The sequence below is a fragment of the Dendrobates tinctorius genome, unplaced genomic scaffold (assembly GCF_039654945.1).
Source record: "Dendrobates tinctorius isolate UK_male_01 unplaced genomic scaffold, ASM3965494v1 ptg000249l, whole genome shotgun sequence".
In the NCBI taxonomy this organism is placed as follows: Eukaryota; Metazoa; Chordata; class Amphibia; order Anura; family Dendrobatidae; genus Dendrobates; species Dendrobates tinctorius.
Window position 1 is genome coordinate 1,207,042 of NW_027361916.1, and position 23,846 is coordinate 1,230,887.

Sequence of the window (23,846 nt, forward strand, 5' to 3'; positions counted from 1 at the left end):
CCTAATAAAGAGGAGTTATTTTTACTGATACAGTGGGTATGGAAAGTATTCAGACCCCTTTACATTTTTAAATTGTTTCATTGCAGCCATTTGGTAAATTCAAATTCATACTATCTATTCCTGACACTGGAGTGGCTTATAAGCTTCCGAAGTATATAGATTGAGGTCTGGGATCTGCCAATATGTGGCTAGTTTTCTGACTGTTTCGAATAACATGATGCATGATTTTAGTTTTTTTGTTTTTTTTTTTCGCTTAGGCTAGTTTCACACTTGCTTTTTTTTGCAGCGCGTTTTTCCCGCAAAAAAACGCATTGAAAAAACGCATACAAAAGCATACAACTGCTGCGTTTAAGCATTTTTATGAGCATGCATGAAAAAAATGCAGCGTTTTTATGCGTTTGTATGCGTTTTTAGTGCGTTTTTACCGCGTTTGCGTTTTTTTCCAACATTAGGTGGCCCCTCACTCTAACCCAAACCATGACTTTACTAACCCTAACCCTGACCCTTAACCAAACCATACTTAACCCTAACCCAAACCCTAACTAACCCTAACCCTGACCCTAACCCTGACCCTTAACCAAACCATACTTAACCCTAACCCTAACCCTTAACCAAACCATACTTAACCCTAACCCTGACCCTAACCCTGACCCTTAACCAAACCATACTTAACCCTAACCCTGACCCTAACCCTTAACCAAACCATACTTAACCCTAACCCTGACCCTAACCCTTAACCAAACCATACTTAACCCTAACCCTGACCCTAACCCCAACCCTAACCCTGACCCTGACCCTAAACCCCATTAACTAACCCTAACTCTAACCCAAACCCCTAAATTCCATGGTTAACAAAAAAAAACGCATGTGCAAAAAAACGCATACATGAGCATGCCAGTGCGCACGTATGCGCATCCATAGGCTATAATGGCAATTTTTAGCGCAAAACGTGCGCATATGTGCGCATGCGCTTTTTTGCAGGGCCAAAAAATGCAACATGCTGCGTCTGGAAAATTCAAACACACACCCCAAAAAAACGCAGCGCATGAAAATCGCATACGTGCGCTTACCAGCGCGCAGGTATGCGCACCCATGTTAAATATAGGGGAAAAAACGCATGCGCAGGTATGCGTTTTTTTCCAGCGCAAAAAAACGCAAATGTGAAACCAGCCTTAGTCTCGCTTGAAGATAGGTCAATATTAAATAGTCTCCTGATGAGTCGTCTTTGGTGAGGACGATGAAAACCGTTGAAATGAGAGGCTTGGAGAGTGTGTAAATGTCACCTCACCCTATATACTGAGACGTGGGGTACATGTTTTTTCTATTAGTCACTTTCTGACTAACCTTCAGAGGGTGAATTATGGGTATAGTTTTAAATTAGGAAAAAATAAAGTTTAGATTTATCCTTTTGTCAACAAATATAAGGAATGACAAGAGACAACTCATTTAAGAAGATTCAATTTTGGTTAAAACTACTTCAACATTATGAACATAAAAAGGCTTCTCCCCTGTGTGACTGCTCTGATGTTTATTAACAGTTGAATTCCAAGTAAAATATTTCACACATTAAGAAAATGAAAATGGCTTCTCCTCTGTGTGACTGCTCTGATGGCGTTCAAGAAGCGCTTTCTGGTTAAAATGTTTCCCACATTCTGAACATATAAATGGCTTCTCCCCTGTGTGAGTTCTCTGGTGCTTAACACAATTTGATTTCTTGCTAAAACATTTCCCACATTCTGAACATGAAAATGGCTTCTCCCCTGTGTGAGTTCTATGGTGCTTAACACAATTTGATTTATTGTTAAAACATTTCCCACATTCTGAACATGCAAAAGGTTTCTCCCCTGTGTGAGTTCTCTGGTGCTTAACACAATTTGATTTCTTGCTAAAACATTTCCCACATTCTGAACATGAAAAAGGCTTCTCTCCTGTGTGAGTTCTCTGGTGCTTAACAAAATTTGATTTATTGTTAAAGCATTTCCCACATTCTGAACATGAAAAAGGCTTCTCTCCTGTGTGAGTTCTTTGGTGGATAACAAAATGTGATTTATGTACAAAACATTTCCCACATTCTGAACATGAAAATATTTTCTCCCCTGTGTGAGTTCTCTGGTGCTTAACACAATGTAATTTATTGTTAAAACATTTCCCACATTCTGAACATGAAAAAGCCTTCTCCCCTGTGTGAGTTCTCTTGTGGGTAACCAATTGTGATTTCTGTGCAAAAGATTTCCCACATTCTGAACATGAAAAAGGCTTCTCCCCTGTGTGAGTTCTCTGGTGGGTAACAAAATTTGATTTCTGTGCAAAATATTTCCCACATTCTGAACAGGAAAAAGGCTTCTCCCCTGTGTGAGTTCTTTGGTGGGTAACAAATTGTGATTTATGTGCAAAACATTTCCCACATTCTGAACATGAAAAAGGCTTCTCCCCTGTGTGAATTCTCTGGTGCTTAACACAATCTGATTTATTGCTAAAACATTTCCCACATTCTGAACATGAAAATGGCTTCTTTGCTTTAGGAGAAGTTTGTTTTTTATTGCTTCTTTTGTGACTTTGATTTTCCTTAGTAGTCAGTAATGAATCAGAAGATGGGACCTGTTTCATAGGATCAGATGACAGATCTTTGCTGTGAATGGATGATGATATATCTGAAGTAATAGCAGTCACTTCAGTTGTATCTTGTAGGATCTCAAGATCATCAGATTTAAAAATTGAAGATGTCAGCTGTCCCTCTGATCTCCTGGTACAGTCATCTGCTAAGATAAAAAAAAATTATTTTTAATGAAATATTGAGTTTTATATTTTTGAACATTTCTACTTAGCTTGCCATTTTTATGAACAGTTTATGTAAAAAACTATAATTATTTACCAAGACAATGACAGTTCACAGTCTAATAGAAAACCTTGTTGGATGAGCCAGTAGTGTGCGGTGTTCAACTGTTTGTTCATTCTGCCTCCAAATATAGAATAAAACGAAACCAATCAATGTTATGTAGGCGAAAATAATACCAATTCTCATCTCACAAAAAACAAGTCCCCACTCAGGTCCTTCATCTGTCAGTGGAAAAACAGAGGTTCCCACACTATTAGTGGCTCAAAGGCTGCTGAAAAGCAACAAGGTTTCTATAAACCAATCCAGCAAAATCCGCTCTCACTTCGGAGTCTTGCAGTGTGCGCAAACAACATTTAGGATCCCTGTATTTAGCAATATTATAGTGAGAAGAACCCACTTAATTTGCGGTGTGTGTCTCCTGGAGCACAATCTGGGCACTATGTGCTGGGTAATAAAATGGCAAATGTGTAATTTTCACTCTCCAACATCCACTGCGTGTTAATTTCCAGAAAGTGGCTGTGGAGTCAAAATATTCACTCCTCCTAAGGATTATAACCCTCAGTGAATTAATTAATAACATGGAATCACTTTATGGTGATTTCGACTATTCTGGTTTTCTGTCATTTAGTTATATTAGGGCTTCTGCATATGGTGTGTCCAATCTCATCTGGGATCTGTTCCTGCTGTCCAGCTGGAGTAATCTGGTCCCTACTTCAGCCAATTGGAAAGTACCACACCCTACTAAAGCGCAAAGCACATGGCCGGAATCTGCCAGATACAGCGCTGTTCTCCTCTGGTTCAGTCCTCTGTGCTCAGCTTGTGACTTGTGTATTTGTTTCCTGCTGTGACCGTGGCCCGTTTACTGACTACTCTTGTGTCTTCTGATTCTGTATTGTGTCCTTCTGGTTCTGACCCAGCTACCTGACTATTCTTCTTGCCATCTAACACCACAGAATAGCAGGTAACACCATGGTCCAAGCCTAGGGGTCCCAGTGTAAGACCAGATTCCATGTAATTGTGTTAAAGGGCGATGAGCAAGGCAATCCTTGGTATATGGAAAGCAGAGAAGATAGCGCCAAGCATGTTCATGGAGGACATCTTTTGAGCTGCCAGTTGACCACGAATACATTGTGTCTGCAATCTATTCCAGCTAGATCTGCATTCAAATAGCTAAATGGCGCTCCTTCCCTTCTGAACACTGCCATGTGCCCAGACAGTAGTGTACAACCGTATGTAGGGTATAGTGCGAAGCTGGAAAATAATTTGTAAGATCCATTTGTTTTCTATTATCCTTTGTGCAGAATTCCAAACTTACCACCACATAAAGTGACACACGTCAGATATTAATAATGGGGCCTGATTAGGAACTACTGAAATGATCAAACTCCACAGTCTCCATCAGTAATAAATGAGTAGCTAGTGGTGAAACCTCTCTGGGGTAATTAGAGTATGGGTCTCGGAGACTTCACAATCTATACTATCCTAAGCTCCAATATTTTCTGTCAGATGAGTTTCAAGAAGAAATATTAGGCATTTAAAGAGAACTGTGTATAAGGCCGGTTTCACACGTCCTGATATTTCCGGTACCGGAGATGTCCATGTGTGTAATATTCGTGGCACACGTGTGACAACCGTGTGCCGCCTGTGTGCAGCATCAGTACCACATGGACGGCTGGCAGGGAAGAAGCGCTACATTAATCGCTGTTCCCCGGTGGCGGGTGCTGAAGGTGCTCTCATCATTCTCCCCTGCTCTGCCGGTGGGGAGAATGATGAGAGTTATATTAAAGTCAGAATGATGACAGCAGGTGGGGGCTTTTGGGACTATTACTCCCATCATCCTACACCTGCTGCTAAGAACAGTGACAGCAGGAGCGGATGATGGGAGTATTCCTCACCTGACACCTGTGCTATAACTAAGTAAATGACTGAAAAAACTGGCGAGGATTCCCCTGTATTTCCTATAACCAGTCTGGAAAACTCACAACTGGGGGCTGCAACCCTCAGCTGTCAGCTTCAGCAAGGCTGGTTATCAAGAATAGAGGGGTCCCAACACTGTTTTTTAAATTATTTAAATAATGCTTCAGTGCTTGGAAACTGAGGCCATTAATACAAGTAGCACATTCTGTCACCTGCAACTATAATAGAAACTATTGAGAAAAGACACCGGTGGCACAAAAAACATGGCGCCTTCAGGTAAAAGACCGGAGACACTTTCCTGAAGCAGCTCTGCCCCCTGAAATAAAACTGTGTGCACATACCCTAGTTCTCCGCAAGGAGAAATGATACTTCTTGGATATCGGTCAGACGCCTCTCTCACAGCCAAACCAGATCTCACACTTTGCACTGATGAGGGGCAGTACCCCGAAACACAGTGTCTGCAAATTGAGATTCTGGCTTGGCTTTTATCCTACGTCATTTGACAAGGCTCATTAAAGGGTCAACCTTGACTTCTAGGATTGCTACCCCCAATAGGTGGCACTAGAGTTCTAGTCCTCTTCCTCTCTGAAGAGACAATTTGCATAATTAGCATACCCTAGCTACAAACACTAGGCTACAGCACCCGGCAAACGCTCAGTACATGAATCATTCTAAGGCCGGGGTCACACTAGGGTGTGTGATGCGAGAAACAACACCCGGCACTGCCCCCGGCACTCGGACCGGAGCGTGCGGCTACATGGATTTCTAAGGGCCAATGCAGACGGCCATATATATCCTCTGATCTGAGAGAATCGGCCAATTATACTGTACAGCTGACACTTGGATCAGGATCTGACCCGAGTGTCAGCACAGTGTGGTCCGATTGTCTAGGATGAGAAAATCAGAGAACACTGAGGCAAAGATGGAAAACAAATGCTTCTCCATTATGTCATCAGAGTGCAGTCCAATGTTTTCCACGCACTCATTGTATTGCATTACTGAGCGTGATCGGAATATCATACGTTAACAACATATAACAGATATAACATATAATGCATGTTCCAACCCCATGGATTGAGACAAACACCTTGGTCGCCTCAGAAAGACCTTTTTGAGTCAGGGCTACCATCCAAGAACAATTGAAAACCAAATTACAAGAGCCACCAGAATATCAAGGAATCACCTGCCACATTACAAAGCTAGAGAAGAAAATAACCGGGTGCCTCTAGTGGTCACCTACAACCCAAATCTGGAGGTGCTAAAGGGAGCGGCACGGAAATTACAACCTTTACTGCAAAAAGATGCCCGATTACAATCCATGTTTCCAGACCCCCCACTGCTGTGTTTTAGGCAGCCCCCAAATCTAAGAAGCATCATTGTCAGAAGCTCCCTGTCCTCTCCAACAGCTGCAGGAACCTTTCCTTGCAACCAGAAAAAATGTAAAACCTGTCCACTTATAATGACCACGGACAAGATAAAGATCCCCAACTCACATCAGGACTACAAGATCCCAGGTACTTTCACCTGCATTACATCTAATGGGGTGTACTTAATTATTTGTACTAAATGTCCAACTGGGGTCTGCATGTGAGGGAGACTTCTCATCGCCACACAATAAGAGAAAAAAGAAGGGATCTACCTGTGGCAAAACATTTTTATATCCTCGGTCATAGCACGATGGACATTAAATTACTTGTATTAAAAGGTAACTTCAACTCTCAGAGAGACAGGAGGGTCTGGGAGTATAAATTTATGACAACGTTTGACACACTCAGTGCAGGAATGAATGTGTCACATGGATTTATGTCTTTTTACATCAATTAAGGAATTTGCTCTTCAGAACTTCTGGGGTCATCACACAACACAGAACCAGACCCCAATCAGAGGGCAATAAAACCTTCACACTCCTAATCTATAAACTGTTCCAATATTTATGTTTATACCTCTGCCATAATGACAATTCTGCTAAATGTTACTTGTCTTATCTATTGCGTTATTTCTGTGTTGTTTTGTGTATAAATATGTGATTTTTCAGATGTTGTATTAGTCTAGCCTGATGAAGAGACCTGAGTAGTCTCGAAAGCTTGCAATGTGTTACCACCTTTTCAGTTAGCCATTAAAAGGTATCAACCACTGAGGACTCTCAATTCTGAATATTCTACTGGCTAACACAGTACAAAGATATATATCTTTCCTGTATCAAAGTCATTTGAACAGTTTTGGGTGGAGGAGAATGTTGTGATCTAGAGGCAAAATGGTGATCATGGTAATACGGCCGGACTACACCACCGATAAAGCAGCCACAGCCGGTGACTGAGAGGAATCTGTGACTTCTCTGCATTCAGTGGTTCCTACTCACCTGGGTAGTCATATGTGGGAATCTCCTCTTTACACCGCTCATCATCCCTCACATATGTCTCTGTAGGATTAATAGGAGTCAGATCTTCACCCTGAAACAAATATTGTAAAAGTCACCGACAGATGGAGAAGTCCCATCTATGATCAGCTCTAATCCTGCCATCTCCACCGTTCTCATTACACAAGTATAAAACACAGAATACTGGTGGATAAAACAAGACTGAGCACAAGACCTTCACAGCCGTCTACACATCACAGGGGAGATCTCCTGACACCTTCTCTCCATCTACCTGATGATCCTGAGGAGCACTGGGATCTTCTTGTTTACAGTCCTGTGGAAGAAGAGGACGGGGACATCTCTCTGGTGTTGTCCTCTTACTGGATAGATCTGGAGGAAACACATACAGGGACTGAATTCATTCTCTACATACAGATAATTATAGGCCGTGTGTATTTAGTCCTGTCTATTACCTGGTGATGTGAGGGGCTGGGGAACCTCCATTATGACGTTCTTGTAGAGATCTTTGTGTCCTTCTAAATACTCCCACTCCTCCATGGAGAAATAGACAGCGACATCCTGACACCTTATAGGAACCTGACACATACAATGATACCGTCATCCCCCCGATCCCTTCATAGCGTTACTGTATAATGTCCCAGCATTCCCAGCAGTGTCACCTCTCCAGTCAGCAGCTCAATCATCTTGTAGATGAGTTCTAGGATCTTCTGGTCATTGATGTCCTCATGGATCAGGGGGTGAGATGGAGGCCCCGTGATTGGGCTCAGGGGTCTTCCCCATCCCTCAGACACAGGGTCCTGACAGCAATCACTAGAGGTCTTCTTCACCACTGTGTAATCCTGGTTATGGAGAGACACATTAATAAATCTCACTACAGACATTTCCAGAGTCCTCACCTCTCCAGTTCTGTCCATCTGTTATTCCCATAGATAAGAATGATGTAATGTGACGTCATCAGAATCTCTCACCTCTCCAGTGAGACGGAAGAGGATCTCTAGGGTGAGGTGTAACATCCTCTCCGCCATCTTGTCTCTGTCCATATCCATCCTTGATGGGTAAATCAGGAAAATTCTCTTCTGTAGAAGATCTTCACTGAGAGGATCCGATATTGTAGAGACCTGAATGAGAAGAAGATGATCCGATGTAACATCATAAGAATCCTGTGTAATAATACAATTACTGGAGATAATAAGGGAAACATATGAGGAGATTTATTATCTTACAGGGTTTAGTTTTCTCCCCTGACATCTACTAATAAAACCTATATATTTAGGCCACAGACAACAAGCAGTTTCCTCCTCGGAGTCGGCAGCTGAACACGTTCCTCATAGACTCATCTTCCATAACGCTAATTCTCGTCTCATTACCGACACTGGAATCGGCATTAGCAATACTGCAGGAGATATTCATCACACGCGACATGAGAAATAACTCCTTCATGATGAGGACGACATCTTCATCTTCTACTGCGGCTCTAGAGACAGATGTGGCCAGAGTCGGTCACTGCCTCCATCCCCACCGGCCGTCTATATGAAGGTTTCCCGTCTTCCCCGCACTGGAATCTTCTCTCACATTAGATCTCAGCTCTGAGTCACACACAGAAGTTTGAGGCTTTTCTGGAAGAACAGGACAGGAGAGATCTGAGGCCGATGTCTCCATGTACAGGGTTTCCCCTCGGGATAAGAGGCTTTTCTATCCCTTTCCCCCAATTAGAGGGGACACCTGTGGATATCGGGGTCTTTACCGGCTGCAGTCCTGGGGGGATTTACTCGGTAACGTGGACGTTGGACAATCGTCACCATCATTTACCACCAGAGTGAAGGAACATCGCTCCTCTATTCAGCTCTATGGATCCAGGATGAAATCCACTGCGGCCCCTGCAAGAAAAGAGCGAAGTCTGGTGAGACCCCCCGAGGCCGGAGATTTCTACAGCTGCTCTGTGCACAGGACCTGTGATGAGGTCACAGGAGGGGCGGAGTCAGGGGTCACATGATCAGGGGCCTCAGTGTGGGCAGGACTCTGCTGTGCTGGTTGTCATGGTGCTGGATGAGGGGAACTTTATGTGTGGGGTCAGGAGGGGTTTACAGGGTGGATGTAGCAGAGCCGTGTGTGTACGAGGTGTACGGAGCGGAGCCGTGTGTGTACGAGGTGTAAGGAGCGGAGCCGTGTGTGTACGAGGTGTACGGAGCGGAGCCGTGTGTGTATGAGGTGTACGGAGCGGAGCCGTGTGTGTACTAGGTGTACGGAGCAGAGCCGTGTGTGTACGAGGTGTACGGAGCAGAGCCGCGTGTGTACGAGGTGTGCGGAGAGGAGCTGCGTGTGTATGAGGTGTACGGAGAGGAGCTGCGTGTGTACGAGGTGTACGGAGCGGAGCCGTGTGTGTACGAGGTGTACGGAGCGGAGCCGCGTGTGTACGAGGTGTACGGAGCGGAGCCGCGTGTGTACGAGGTGTACGGAGCGGAGCCGCGTGTGTACGAGGTGTACGGAGCGGAGCCCTGTGTGTACGAGGTGTACGGAGCGGAACCGCATGTGTACGAGGTGTACGGAGTGGAGCCGCGTGTGTACGAGGTGTACGGAGCGGAGCCGTGTGTCTACGAGGTGTACGGAGCGGAGCCCTGTGTGTACGAGGTGTACGGAGCGAAGCCGCATGTGTACAAGGTGTATGGAGTGGAGCCGCGTGTGTGCGAGGTGTACGGAGCGGAGCCACGTGTGTACGAGGTGTACAGAACAGAGCAGTGTGTGTACGAGGTGTGCTCTGTATACACCCATATACCCCCAGCTTCGGTCGCAGACGCCTCTGTGTACGCTGTATACACCCGTGTACCCCCAGCTTCAGTCGCAGACCCCTCAGTGTACGCTGTATACACCTGTATACCCCCAACTTCGGACACGGGCACCTCTGTGTACGCTGTATACACCCGTATACCCCCAGCTTTGGTCGCAGACCCCTGTGTACACGATTCAAGATTCAAGGAAGCTTTATTGGCAGGACTAAATACACATTAGTTTTGCCAAAGCAAGTGTACAAAAGGGAATAGGGATAGGGACTGTAGGGATGTTGGGTAGGGGTTGTAGGAAAGGTGGATGGGGCAGATCTAGGATGGGGCTATAGAAGTCCATGGCATAGGGAAGGTGAATGGGGGGCATGGGGCAGATCCAGGGTAGGGGCTATAGAAGTCCATGGCATATCATAGTTCTCTTTCTCGCAGTCTATGACATTCGCTCACATATTGCCCTGCTATCTCCACTGCTCTCTCTTCTCCCCCAGCAGGATATATGTTTTCTCTTCCTCCTTCATGGTGATGAAATCTGGGAAGGGATGTGAGAGTCTCCTGAAGTGAGTGTCCCTCACTGCTGAGTACTTGGAGCAGTGTAGCAGGAAGTGGGTCTCATCCTCCAGGGCCTCCTGGTCACAGTGTTGGCACAGTCTTTCCTCCCTGGGCTTATAGCTCTGCCTGTGTTGGCCGGATTCGATGGCCAGACTGTGGGCACTGAGTCTATACCGGCTCAGGATCTTGTGGTCTCTGGGGTCCGGGAGTTTCTCCAGATATGGGGCCAGTCTGTAGTCTCTCTGTAGACTCTGGTGCATGGTCAGTTTCTGTGAGCTGATAATGTCGTTCTTCCAGTCACTTGCGTACCTCTCCTGGCCTTTGTCTACCATCTTCCTGATTCCGGCTTTTGTTAGGTTGCTGTGATTGGTGTTCTGGTCAGGTTGGGTTTGGGTGAGCTGTTCCGAGGGTCCTGGTTTTTCTGTTTCACCGACGTGTCAGGGCTTTATGGTGATGGGAGCTTGGATTGCTCCTTTGTAGGTGAGCCCGGAATGACAGTGCCCTCTTTAGAACCGTTAGGTGTAGAGGGAATCTGCCCAGCTCGGCCCAGCAAGCACTGTTGGAGGTGCTCCGATGGACTTGGAGAAGGTGATTGCAGAATTCCAGGTGGAATATTTCTGTTGGGCTGGAATCCCACCTTGACCAGTCTGGGTAGGTGTGAGGGCCACAGACTTTGCTGCCATACAGGAGGATTGGGGCGATGATAGAGTCGAAGATTTTTAACCAGAGCCTCACTGGTGGCTTCATATGGTAGAGTTTCCTTCGGATGGCATAGAAGGTTTTGCAGGCCTTGTCTTTCAGGGTCTCTATGGCTTGTTTGAAGCTCCCTGATCGGTGAATCTCTAGGCCCAGGTAGGTATATTTGTCCATTCCTGTAAGGGCGCAGTTGTTGAGGAAAAATGAAGGGTGCTGGTCTGATTTTCTCTTTCTCTTCTGGAACACCATGATGTTGGTTTTCTTTGCGTTGATCAGTAGTGCTCAGGTGGAGCTGAATTTCTCTAAGATTTTCAGGTTTTCTTGGAGACCTTTCTCGGTTGGTGACAGAAGCAGCAGGTCATCTGCATACGGCAGGAATTTCACCTGCACGTCGAGGAGGGTTAGATCTGGTGCTGTGGAAGATTCCAGAGCGGTAGCCAGCTCGTTGATGTAAATGTTGAAGAGCGTTGGGCTTAGGCTACAGCCTTGTCTGACTCCACGGCTCTGCTGGAAATAGGCCGTTCTTCAACCGTTCACACTCACACTGCAGAGGTTCTCGGTGTAGGAGCTTTTGATAACATCGTAGGTCTTTCCTCCTATTCCGCTCTCCAGCAGTTTCAGAAATAAGCCTGGGTGCCACACCGAATCAAAGGTCTTTTTAAAGTCTACGAAACAGGCGTATATCTTCCCGTTCTTTGTATTGTGGAAGTGTCTCTGAATGAGGCTGTGCAGGGTATAGATGTGGTCGGTAGTGCGGTGGTTTGGCATGAACCCTGCTTGGCTCTTGCTGAGGACGTTGTGCTCGGTGAGGAAACTGAGGATCCTCTTGTTCAGGATGCTGTTGAACAGTTTTCCCAGGTTGCTGCTGACACATATTCCTCTGTAGTTGGCAGGGTCATACCTGTCCCCATTCTTGTGGATGGGTGTGATGAGGCCTTGGTTCCAGGTACGAGGGAAGTAGCCGGCACTTAGCACAATATTGAAGAGTTTAACCATTGCGGCCTGTATTTCTGGTGGGCTGTACTTCAGCATTTCTGGTAGGATTCCATCCAGGCCACTGGCTTTTCTACATCTTATGGAAGAGATTCTCTCTGCTACTTCCTGTAATGTAATAGGTGTATCCACAGGGTTTTGGACATTTTTTACTTTTTCCTCCATTGCTTTTAGTTTTGCCATTATGCTTTCCTGTTCTTGGCTTAGTTCTTCCTTTGGAATGTCATTATAGAGGTCTCTGAAGTACTGGAGACAGATGTTGCCATTTTGGATATTGATGTTGCTTTTTCTTGTCGTTTGTGCCCATGTGGTTCCATAGTTCCCAGAAGGAGTTGTCTTGGAGGGCATCTTGGAGTTGGTTGAGCTTGATAGAGATGTATCTCTGCTTCTTCCTCCTGAGGATGGTTTTGTACTACCTTTGTATGGTTTCATAGGCTTCCCTCAGACCCGGGTGGTTGGGGTCTCTGTGTTTCTTGTTTGAGGCTGTTCTCAGGGTCTTCCGTACGGCTTTACATTCTCTGTAAACCATCCATTGATTTGTTTTTATTTTGGTCTCTTGTAGTTGACTTTTTTAAGGTCGGACAGTCTGGCCATTGCATAGAATATATTGTTGAGGTCTTTGGCAGCTTGACTCACTCCCTTTGGGTTAGGCTGGTACTCGTAGTTGTAGAAGTGGTGGAGCATCTGCTGTATTTCAGGTCTGCTGGGAGCCTCTTTATACTTTACTGCTGACATTTTGTGCCATTTTTTAGGATGGAGGCCGGGTGAAGCGGCCACTCTGCTGTGGCTTTTAAGTGGATGGTTTCTCTGTAGATTTCAGGTACAGAAGAAGTTGGCTGTGGTCTGACAGGTGCGTTTGTGGGGAGACTATGAAGGCGCTGATATTTACCAGGTTCATATCTGTAATGGCATAATCTACTACACTTCTCCCTACATGGTAGTTTAGTTTACACCTCCCTAAGGAGACCCCTTTGGTTCGTCCATTAAGAATATGAATTCCTAAACTTCTACATACGTTCAGGAGCTTTTTACCACTTTTGTTGACTGTACTGTCATAGATGTTTCTCTCTGTGACTACTGAGTCTTGGCCGTCATTCTCTGCTCCAAATATGTAGATGTTCCCATCCGTGGTCAGGAAGTCGTTTTCTCTCCCTGTTCTTGCATTGAGGTCTCCAAAGATGAGAACTTTGCCCAGGCCCTGATAGTGGGCGGCTTCTCTTTGTTGGATCTCGAAGCAGTCTGGATTGAAGTAGGGTGACTCTGGTGGTGGTATATAGGTGGCGCAGAGGTGGACATCAGACTGAGAGGTGTGGATGGAGCTGCTGATCCTGATCCATATGTGGCTGCCTCCTCTCTTCACCGGTTTGATGTACTGGTGGAGCTCCTCTTTATACCAGATCAGTATTCCTCCTGAGCTCTGGCCCTGTTTGATGTTTTTATTTTTCAGGGCAGGGACAGAGATTTCCCTGTATCCGATGAGCACCAGAGATTCGTTTTCGGCTCTGGTCCATGTTTCCAGGAGGATCTGAATGTCTATATTTCTCAGTCTTTGTATAAAGTCAGGGTCATTTGTTTTACATCCAAAGGTCGAGGTGTTGAGACCCTGAATATTCCAGCTGCTGATTGTAAGTGAAGTCATGTTTCTATATATCTTGGGTGTATATACCTTGTAATGAGTATGGCTGTGTAGATCAAACTGGATTTCTGACTGTTCTGTAGATGTGCTTGGTTGCATCCAGTCACATTAGTTTCCTGCATAGTGCACTGAGCAGGGTCTTTATCTCATCCATATCTCTGCTCTGCATGTATCTGTGTGAGGTCGGTGGACCCCTCCGTGGTGGTCTCCTCCTCTGATGGTCTGATTTTGGGTGAAGAGCTTTGTTTCCTGCTTCTGGAGATAGGATTTGGGTTTTCTGCCTTTTTATTGTTGGGGGTCTTTCAGTGTGATTATGGTCACTGTTGAGTCCAGGCCTCGGTCCTCTGTTTAGTACAATGTATTTCAGCTCTTTGGCCAGGAGGCTGACCCCTTGTTTGTTGAGGTGTTTATTATCATACAGGTGATGGTGGTTTATGGAAAGGTGTTGTGCCAGGGTCACGTTTGGGACAGTCTTGACCCTTTCTGTCAGTTCCATATTGATACTTTGGGTGGTTTGCCTGGATATATCCTTTGTTGGGAGCAGAGATGACAGAATGATTTTGCTGTCTGGGAATTTTAGTTTTGCTGTCTTTGCTAATTGGATAAGTTGTCCTGCGATCTGCTGGTGCTGGTCTGGCAGGTTGTTTGTATGATAATATGGTTTGGGTTGGTAAACCGCGGATTACTGATGACCTCTGTCACCTGTTCAATAGTTGCACAGTGAACTTTTCTGACCCGTTTTCCTGGGAATAGCCATCGTGTATTTAGGTACTTCCCATTTGAGTCCATTATTAGGACAATGTCAGGACTTTGTGATGTCTGGGGTGGGTTAAGTGGCCGCTGATGGGGGTCTGTGATGCTGGCTTTGCTGGTGGTTGGTTCTCTTCTCTTTTCTATCTCTCTCGTTTCTGGTTCACTTTTATTGGTTTCAGGATTGGTCGTATTGGTTATTGTTGTGCTGTTATTTGGCATCTTCACATTCTGGTCAGTGGAGGCCATGTTGTCTGCTCTCTGGCTTGCTTCCTTTGCCCCCTGCTGGGTCAGATGGTGAGGGGTCTGTGTTTTTAGTTCTGCGATCTCCTTTCTGAGTCTCTCATTGTCATTTTGTAATTCATGCATTTCTTCTCTTATCTTCTGTAGAGCTGACTTGTACTCACATTTCAGTTTATTGATCTCACTTGTTACTTGGTCATTTGCATTTCTATGCGAGTTTCTTTGAAGCTCTTCCCTAATTTGGACCAGTTCTCTTTCTAATTGGGATAGGCAGTCTCTGATGGCCTCAGGGGAGAGGTATGAAGAGTTGGGGGTTGAGGAGCTGAACCTAGAGGTCTCTGTAGAGATGTAAGCATTAGAAGTGGCCTCTAGGGGTTGTTTTTTAAAGATTTGTGCCTGTTCTCTGATATGAGTAAAATGGTTTTCAAACTGCTGCAGATTGTCCTCATCCCTTGCACCATGACATTGTTGTATAGGCTTATGGTAAGTGAGTTGGTGTCATCATCTGCTTGGCTTCTGATTTTAATCTGCCGGCCATTATTAGTGTTGCACTTAAATATATATTTATAATGTTTGCACAGGGTGGTGTGCCAGGCTGAGAGTTGATCTGTGTAGAATAGCAGGTTGTTTTTTCTTTTATCTTCCTCTTTGGTGTAATCAGCAATAAGAGTTTCTGGTTTCTCTCTGATTGTGATTCCTTTCCTGGCTTTACTGCTCCTCTGCCCATGTGGTGTCTCCATGTCTGACCCCCAGGTGTCCTGTGTCTCCAGCTCTGTGCTTTGCTCATTTACTCCTTCTAAATTTGGGTTTTCCATTTTTGTGGTTATATAGTAATTATAATCCTTATTTCTAAGAGGGTTAATTTGTAAGACGTCTATAGGTTGTTTGGGGTTGCAGGATGGTCCTACCTTTGGATGCTCAGGTCTCTGGATGTCCGATGAATGCTGCCTGTTGTTTGCAGTCTGTCCTCCAAGAGATTCTTGCTTGGTCCTTTAAATCCTCAATTTCTTCCTCTTTCATAAATAACCTAAATTCCATATCAGACCAGATCCCTTTTCTGTTCCACGGAGTTGATTTTTTTCCAGGTTTTGTCTTACAGTTGGCTCATTACAAGGTATAACAAGAAAACACAGAATGACAGATTTGCAAAAATACTCTGCAATAAAAAATGGCAGTAATCAGCAAGTGCTGGATAACAAATACAGGGTATATAATTGATACTTTTTCTGTGCAAAAAAAGTACATCAAGCTGCTCCACCACGTCAAGGTAACCCCTATCGAAGCAGTCCCTATCTAATGCATTAAAAATCTGAACATGTGAACAGTGTCTAATATGAAAAGGATTCAGACAGGCCACTCCCTAATATGGGCTTGTGGCCTGAGACAGCTCTTATTTGCACGTCACACAAGAGAGGGGTGGGGTCTCCCAAACCATGCAAAGCAAGGAAAAAAGCAGATTAAAAACACAAATGTGACATGCACAATTGTGAACACGTCGATCAGACAATACTCACACCACCCACTAACTGAGATAAAACAAGAAAACACAGAATGACAGATTTGCAAAAATACTCTGCAATAAAAAATGGCCGTAATCAGCAAGTGCTGGATAACAAATACAGGGTATTTAGTTGATACTTAAATGTACATCAAGCGGCTCCACCACGTCAAAGTAACCCCTATCGAAGCAGTCCCTATCTAATGTATTAAAAACCTGAACATGTGAACAGTGTCGAATATGAACAGGATTCAGACAGGCCCCTCCCTAGTATGGGCTTGTGGTCTGAGACAACTCTTATGTGCACATCACACAAGAGAGGGGTGGAGTCTCCCAAACAATGCAAAGCAAGGAAAAAAACGGATTAAAAACACAAATGTGACATGCACAATTGTGAACACGTCGATCAGACAATGCTCACACCACCCACTAACTGAGATACAACAAGAAAACACAGAATGACAGATTTGAAAAAATACTCTTCAATAAAAAATGGCAGTAATCAGCAAGTGCTGGATAACAAATACAGGGTATTAGTTGATACTTTTTTTGCGCAAAAAAATGTACATCAAGCTGCTCCACCACGTCAAGGTAACCCCTATCGAAGCAGTGCCTATCTAATGTATTAAAAACCTGAACATGTAAACAGTGTCTAATATGAACAGGATTCAGACAGGCCGCTCCCTAATATGGGCTTGTGGTCTGAGACAGCTCTTATGTGCACGTCACACAAGAGAGGGGTGGGGTTTCCCAAACCATGCAAAGCAAGGAAAATACGGATTAAAAATACAAATGTGACATGCACAATTGTGAACACGTTGATCAGACAATGCTCACACCACCCACTGAGATACAACAAGAAAACACAGAATGACAGATTTGCAAAAATACGCTGCAATAAAAAATGGCAGTAATCAGCAAATGCTGGATAACAAATACAGGGTATTTAGTTGATACTTTTTTTGTGCAAAAAAATGTACATCAAGCTGCTCCACCACGTCAAGGTAACCTGTTATGAATGAGTCACCGGAGGAGGAAAAAACAAAAATGCAAGCTAAGTCCAGAAAACCAGAGAGGTTGGTAGCTAGCGGATTGCAGACCCCTGATCCTATTCACAACAACTAACAGTAGCCGTGGAGCATTCCTACGGTGGTCCTAGACGCCTCTTCACAGCCAGAGAACTAAATAAGCCTAAAGAAAGAAAGGGGAAATCTAAACTGCCCCAGAGCAGACCCCAAAGCAATAGACAGCCCCCAACATGTATTGTCGGTGAAAACAGATGAAAACACAAACACAGATAGAAAGGCAGAGCAAACTATGGGGCCCAACTAACTAGATAGGAAAGGACAGAAAAGATGCTGGCTGCAATCTGCAAAACCCTACCAAAAATGTCTCAACATGTCTGATAGGAAAAACGGCCCTGAAGTCACTAGACTTCAAAATCCCTATATCAGCACTCCGATATATTCTGAAGACAGAGCAAAAGAGATTTAACCAATCAGGGACAAAAATGGAAATTCAGCAGGGCCCCAGTCGGGGCTGGCAGAACACAAAACTAAGCAAATCAGACAAAATCTTATGGAACAATAACAGAGCAAAACTTAGCTTTAGAAGACAGGAACTGAACTGGAGGCCAGAGCTCAGAGCGGAGAAATCACCAGCAACCCTACAGGGCGTCGGCTGCCTTATATCCACTCAGAGATTCCGGATGTCCAATCGCAATCCACCTGTTCAGGTGACAGGTTTCTCCCATCCAAATCAGTTTCACCACCTCCTTTCACCAGCAGAGGGAGTTCATCGGACATCAAAGGTGAACGAGAAAATGAGCTCACAACAGTACCTCCCCCTTGAGGAGGGGTCACCGAACCCTCATCCACGCCACCAGGCCGATTAGGATGGGCCCGATGAAAAGCAAGAACCAATCTTTCGACATGAATATCAGATGCAGAGACCCAAGAATTATCCTCCTGGACATAACCCTTCCACTTAACCAAATTCTGGAGTCTCCGTCTAGCCAGACGATAATCCAGTATCTTCTCAACCTCATATTCCACATTACCTTCAACCAATACAGGGTCAGGAGGTGCCACCACAGGAACTACTGGCTCAACAAACATCTTCAACAGAGACTTATGAAACACGTTATGGATCTTAAATGTAACAGGAAGAGCCAATCGAAAAAGAGACCGGATTAAGAATCTCCAAAATCTTGTAAGGTCCAATAAATCTAGGTTTAAACTTTGGAGAAGCCACCTTCATAGAGATATTCTTTGATGACAACCAAACCATATCACCCACCTTAAACCGGGGACCAATGGTCCTATGCCGGTTGGAAAACCGCTGGGCCTTTTCCTGGGAGAGAGACAACTTATCCACCACTTGGTCCCAAATCTGGTGCATTCTCTCCACCACAGTGTCAACACCTAGGCAGGCAGAAGACTCCACCTGCCCTGAAGAGAATCGAGGATGAAACCCAAAGTTACAAAAAAAAGGTGACATCAAAGTGGCAGAACTAGCTCTATTATTTAAAGCAAATTCGGCCAAGGGCAAAAATGAGACCCAATCATCCTGATCGGCAGAGATAAAACATCTCAAATAAGACTCCAAAGTCTGGTTTGTTCTCTCCGTCTGCCCATTGGTCTGAGGGTGAAACGCAGAGGAGGACAACTGAATTCCCAGCTTGGAACAAAAAGTCCTCCAAAATCTAGAGACAAACTGAACTCCTGTGTCAGATACAATGTTCTCAGGAATCCCATGCCAGAGAACCACCTGTTGCGAAAACAAGGGCACCAACTCTGAGGAAGATGGCAACTTAGGGAGTGGTACAAGATGGACCATCTTAGAGAATCTACCACAAATCACCCAGATAACAGTCATTCTCTGAGAGACAGGCAGATCAGAAATAAAATCCATTGAAATATGGGTCCATGGCCTCCTGGGCACCGGCAAAGGCATCAACAACCCACTAGAGTGAGAAAAAGGTTTAGACCGGGAGCAAGTCCCACAGGACTGCACATAATTCCTGACATCACGAGATAAGGCGGGCCACCAAAAAGACCGACTCATCAAATCTTTAGTACCAAAAATACCTGGATGACCAGCCAATGCGGAGCAATGAACTTCAGACATTACTCTCTTCCTCCACTGGTCAGGAACATACAATTTTCCAATGGGACAACGCTCAGGTTTGTCCTCCTGAAACTCTTTCAGAGCACGTCTCAAATCGGGTGAGATGGCAGAAAGAACTACCCCCTCACCTAAGTTGGTAGCAGGCTTGGTCACAATAGGAGAATCAGCAAAAAAACTCCTAGAGAGGGTGTCTGCCTTGACATTCTTAGTGCCCGGAAGAAAAGAGACCACAAAATCAAAACGTGTGAAAAACAAGGCCCACCTAGCCGGTCTAGGATTCAAGCGTTTGGCCGACTCAAGGTAAATCAAATTCTTGTGGTCAGTCAGGACCACGACTTGATGTCTAGCTCCCTCCAACCAATGTCTCCACTCCTCAAATGCCCATTTTATGGCTAACAGTTCCCGATTCCCCACATCATAGTTGCGTTCAGATGGGGAGAACTTTCGGGAAAAGAAAGCACAGGGATTCATTTTAGATGTTACCGGATCTTTTTGGGACAAAACAGCTCCTGCACCAATCTCAGAAGCGTCCACCTCTACCTGAAACGGGAGTGAGACATCAGGTTGCCGCAAAACCGGAGCAGAAGTGAACCTCCGCTTCAGCTCCTGAAAGGAAGAAACAGCCTCTGGAGACCAATTCAGCACATCAGCACCCTTCTTAGTCAAATCAGTCAATGGTTTGGCAATACCAGAAAAATTAGCTATAAATTTACGATAAAAATTAGCAAAACCCAAAAACTTCTGGAGGGCCTTCAAAGAAGTGGGCTGAACCCAATCATAAATGGCCTGTACCTTGGCCAGGTCCATTTCAATAGTTGATGGAGACAAAATAAATCCCAAAAATGAAATCCTCTGTACACCAAAAAGGCATTTCGACCCCTTAACATACAGGGAATTCTCCCTCAAAATCCGTAACACAGTCCGAACATGTTCCACATGAGAGTCCCAATCCCTGGAAAAGATCAAAATATCATCCAGATAGATGATCAAAAATGTATCCACAAAGTCCCGGAAAATATAATTCATGAAGCACTGGAAGACAGAAGGGGCATTAGTGAGCCCAAAAGGCATCACCAGGTACTCAAAATGTCCCTCCGGAGTATTAAACGCCGTCTTCCATTCATCCCCATGCTTAATGCGAATAAGATTATACGCCCCCCTGAGGTCAAGCTTGGTAAACCAGCAAGCACCTTTAACTCTGGAGAATAGATCAGAAATCAGGGGTAACGGATACTGATATTTAACAGTAATTTTGTTGAGGGAACGATAGTCAATACAAGGCCTTAATGAACCATCTTTCTTGGCCACGAAAAAAAAAACAGCACCCAAGAGTGAAGAGGATGGTCTAATATGACCCCTCTCCAATGACTCCTTAATATAAGATCGCATAGCCTCGTGCTCGGGTACAGATAAATTGAAAAGTCGACCCTTGGGAAATTTACACCCAGGGCTCAGCTCAATTGCACAGTCATAACTCCTATGAGGAGGCAAAGACGCAGACTCATTCTCACTAAATACATCATAAAAGTCCGCCAAATAGTCAGGAACATCATGCGACTGGGGAGAGGTGGAGAAAACAGGAGTGTCACTAAGGGCACACCGACAACCCCAACTCACCACAGACACAGATTTCCAATCCAAAACTGGATTATGGATTTGCAACCAGGGAAATCCCAGAACAATGGTATCATGCAAATTATGCAACACCAAAAATCTGCAATTTTCTTGATGGTCTGGGGCGACCCGCATTACCACCTGGGTCCAAAACTGAGGTTTATTCTTCGACAAAGGAGTAGCATCAATACCCCTCAAAGGGATAGGCGTCCGTAGAGGTGTCATAGGAAACCCACAACGTTTAGCAAAATCCAAGTCCATCAGGTTCAGAACCGCTCCTGAATCCACAAAAGCCTTGGCGGAAAATGTGGACAGGGAGCAGATCAGAGTAATTGCCAGAAGAAACTTAGGTTGTACACCACCCACAGCAAATGTGTGTGCAAAACGTTTCTCTCATTTAGGGCAGACAGAAATATTATGAGAGGCATCTCCACAGAAAAAACACAGCTTATTACGCCTTCTGAACTCCTGACGTTGCGTCCTAGACAAAACTCTATCACATTGCATAGGTTCACACATTTGTTCAACAGGTGGCAACATTTCTCGTGTAATTTTACGTTCACGTAAACGCCGATCAACCTGAATGGCTAATGACATAGAATCATCAAGACCTGAGGGAACAGGAAATCCCACCATAGTATCTTTTACGGTTTCTGACAAACCCTTCCGAAACAGAGCTGCCAAGGCACCATCATTCCAGGTAGTAAGGACCGCCCACTTTCGGAATTTTTGACAGTACAACTGCAGAATCCTGACCCTGGCTCAATCCCAACAGGACTTTTTCAGCTTGATCAATAGCATTAGGTTCATCATACAACAACCCCAAGGCTTGAAAAAATGCATCCACATTAGTTAGAATAGGATCATCAGGTGTCAAAGAAAACATCCAATCCTGGGGATCGCCGCGCAGCAAAGAGATGACAATTTTAACCTGCTGCACAGAGCTCCCCGATGAGCTAGGCTTCAAGGCAAGAAATAATTTACAATTATTCTTAAATTTCAAAAATTTAGACCGATCCCCAAAAAACACATCAGGAGTAGGGATCTTTGGTTCAGCAGCATGTGAATGAGCAAGATAGGCGGAAATTCCCCGCACTTCAGCAGCGAGCTGCTCCACACGATCAGACAATTGCTTAATCTCCATTAAGAAAAAATTCCTCCTACGGCCCCAGAGAAAAAGAGGAAAAAATATACATTAGAAAAAAAAAACAATTCTGACTTTTATTTTTTTTTTTTTACAATTCTTTCCTGCTATTGAGTACCCTAGAATCTGCGGTATGGCTGGTGATTCTGTTATTTTGAGTCACCAGAGGAGGAAAAAACAAAAATGCAAGCTAAGTCCAGAAAACCAGAGAGGTTGGTAGCTAGCGGATTGCAGACCCCTGATCCTATTCACAACTAACAGTAGCCGTGGAGCGATCCTATGGTGGTCCTAGACGCCTCTTCACAGCCGGAGAATTAAATAAGCCTAAAGAAAGAAAGGGGAAATCTAAACTGCCCCAGAGCAGACCCCAAAGCAATAGACAGCCCCCAACATGTATTGTCGGTGAAAACAGATGAAAACACAAACACAGACAGAAAGACAGGCAGAGCAAACGATGGGGCCCAACTAACTAGATAGGAAAGGACAGAAAAAACCCTACCAAAAATGTCCCAACACGTCTGATAGGAAAAACGGCCCTGAAGTCACTAGACTTCAAAATCCCTATGTCAGCACTCCGATATATTCTGAAGACAGAGCAAAAGAGATTTAACCGATCAGGGACAAAAATGGAAATTCAACAGAGCCCCAGCCGGGGCTGGCAGAACACAAAACTAAGCAAATCAGACAAAATCTCATGGAACAATAACAGAGCAAAACTTAGCTTTAGAAGACAGGAACTGAACTGGAGGCCAGAGCTCAGAGTGGAGAAATCACCAGCAACCCTACAGGGCGTCGGCTGCCTTATATCCACTCAGAGATTCCAGATGTCCAATCGCAATCCCCCTGTTCAGGTGACAGGTTTCTCCCATCCAAATCAGTTTCACCACCTCCTTTCACCAGCAGAGGGAGTTCATTGGACATCAAAGGTGAATGAGAAAATGAGCTCACAACAGTAACTCCTATTGAAGCAGTCCCTATCTAATGTATTAAAAACCTGAACATGTGAACAGTGTCTAATATGAACAGGATTCAGACAGGCCACTCCCTAGTATGGGCTTGTGGTCTGAGACAGCTCTTATGTGCACGTCACACAAGAGAGGGGTGGGGTCTCCCAAACCATGCAAAGCAAGGAAAAAAACGGATTAAAAACACAAATGTGACATGCACAATTGTGAACACGGCGATCACATGCGGCTCCGCTCCGTACACCTCGTACTGTACACATGCGGCTCCGCTCCGTATACCTCGTACACACGTGGCTCTGCTCCGTACACCTCGTACACACGCGGCTCTGCTCCGTACACCTCGTACACACGCGGCTCGGCTCCGTACACCTCGTACACACGCGGCTCGGCTCCGTACACCTCGTACACACGCGGCTCGGCTCCGTACACCTCGTACACACGCGGCTCGGCTCCGTACACCTCGTACACACGCGGCTCGGCTCCGTACACCTCGTACACACGCGGCTCGGCTCCGTACACCTCGTACACACGCGGCTCGGCTCCGTACACCTCGTACACACGCGGCTCCGCTCCGTACACCTCGTACACACGCGGCTCCGCTCCGTACACCTCGTACACACGCGGCTCCGCTCCGTACACCTCGTACACACGCGGCTCGGCTCCGTACACCTCGTACACACGCGGCTCGGCTCCGTACACCTCGTACACACGCGGCTCGT

At 45.1% G+C, this 23,846-nt stretch overlaps 1 protein-coding gene across 1 annotated transcript; it reads right to left on the reverse strand.

Moving 5' to 3' along the window:
* Positions 1-1,428: 1,428 nt before the first annotated feature.
* LOC141063256 (uncharacterized) lies at positions 1,429-7,681 on the reverse strand. Its single transcript, XM_073557324.1, has 4 exons — positions 7,583-7,681; positions 7,402-7,499; positions 7,113-7,203; positions 1,429-2,756 (listed from the first exon to the last, which is right to left on the reverse strand). The coding sequence occupies exons 1-4, from the start codon at positions 7,665-7,667 to the stop codon at positions 1,567-1,569; spliced, it is 1,464 nt and encodes a 487-aa protein (XP_073413425.1). The 5' UTR covers positions 7,668-7,681; the 3' UTR covers positions 1,429-1,566.
* Between the last annotated feature and the right edge of the window lie 16,165 nt (positions 7,682-23,846).

Excerpts from the sequence above, each read along its gene's own strand:
- LOC141063256 (XM_073557324.1), bottom strand. The coding sequence starts at position 7,667 with ATGGAGGAGTGGGAGTATTTAGAAGGACACAAAGATCTCTACAAGAAC. Across the intron at positions 7,500-7,582 it reads CCAGCCCCTCACATCACCAG|ATCTATCCAGTAAGAGGACA; the intron begins GTAATAGACAGG and ends TGTTTCCTCCAG. Across the intron at positions 2,757-7,112 it reads TCCCACATATGACTACCCAG|ATGACTGTACCAGGAGATCA; the intron begins GTGAGTAGGAAC and ends TTATCTTAGCAG.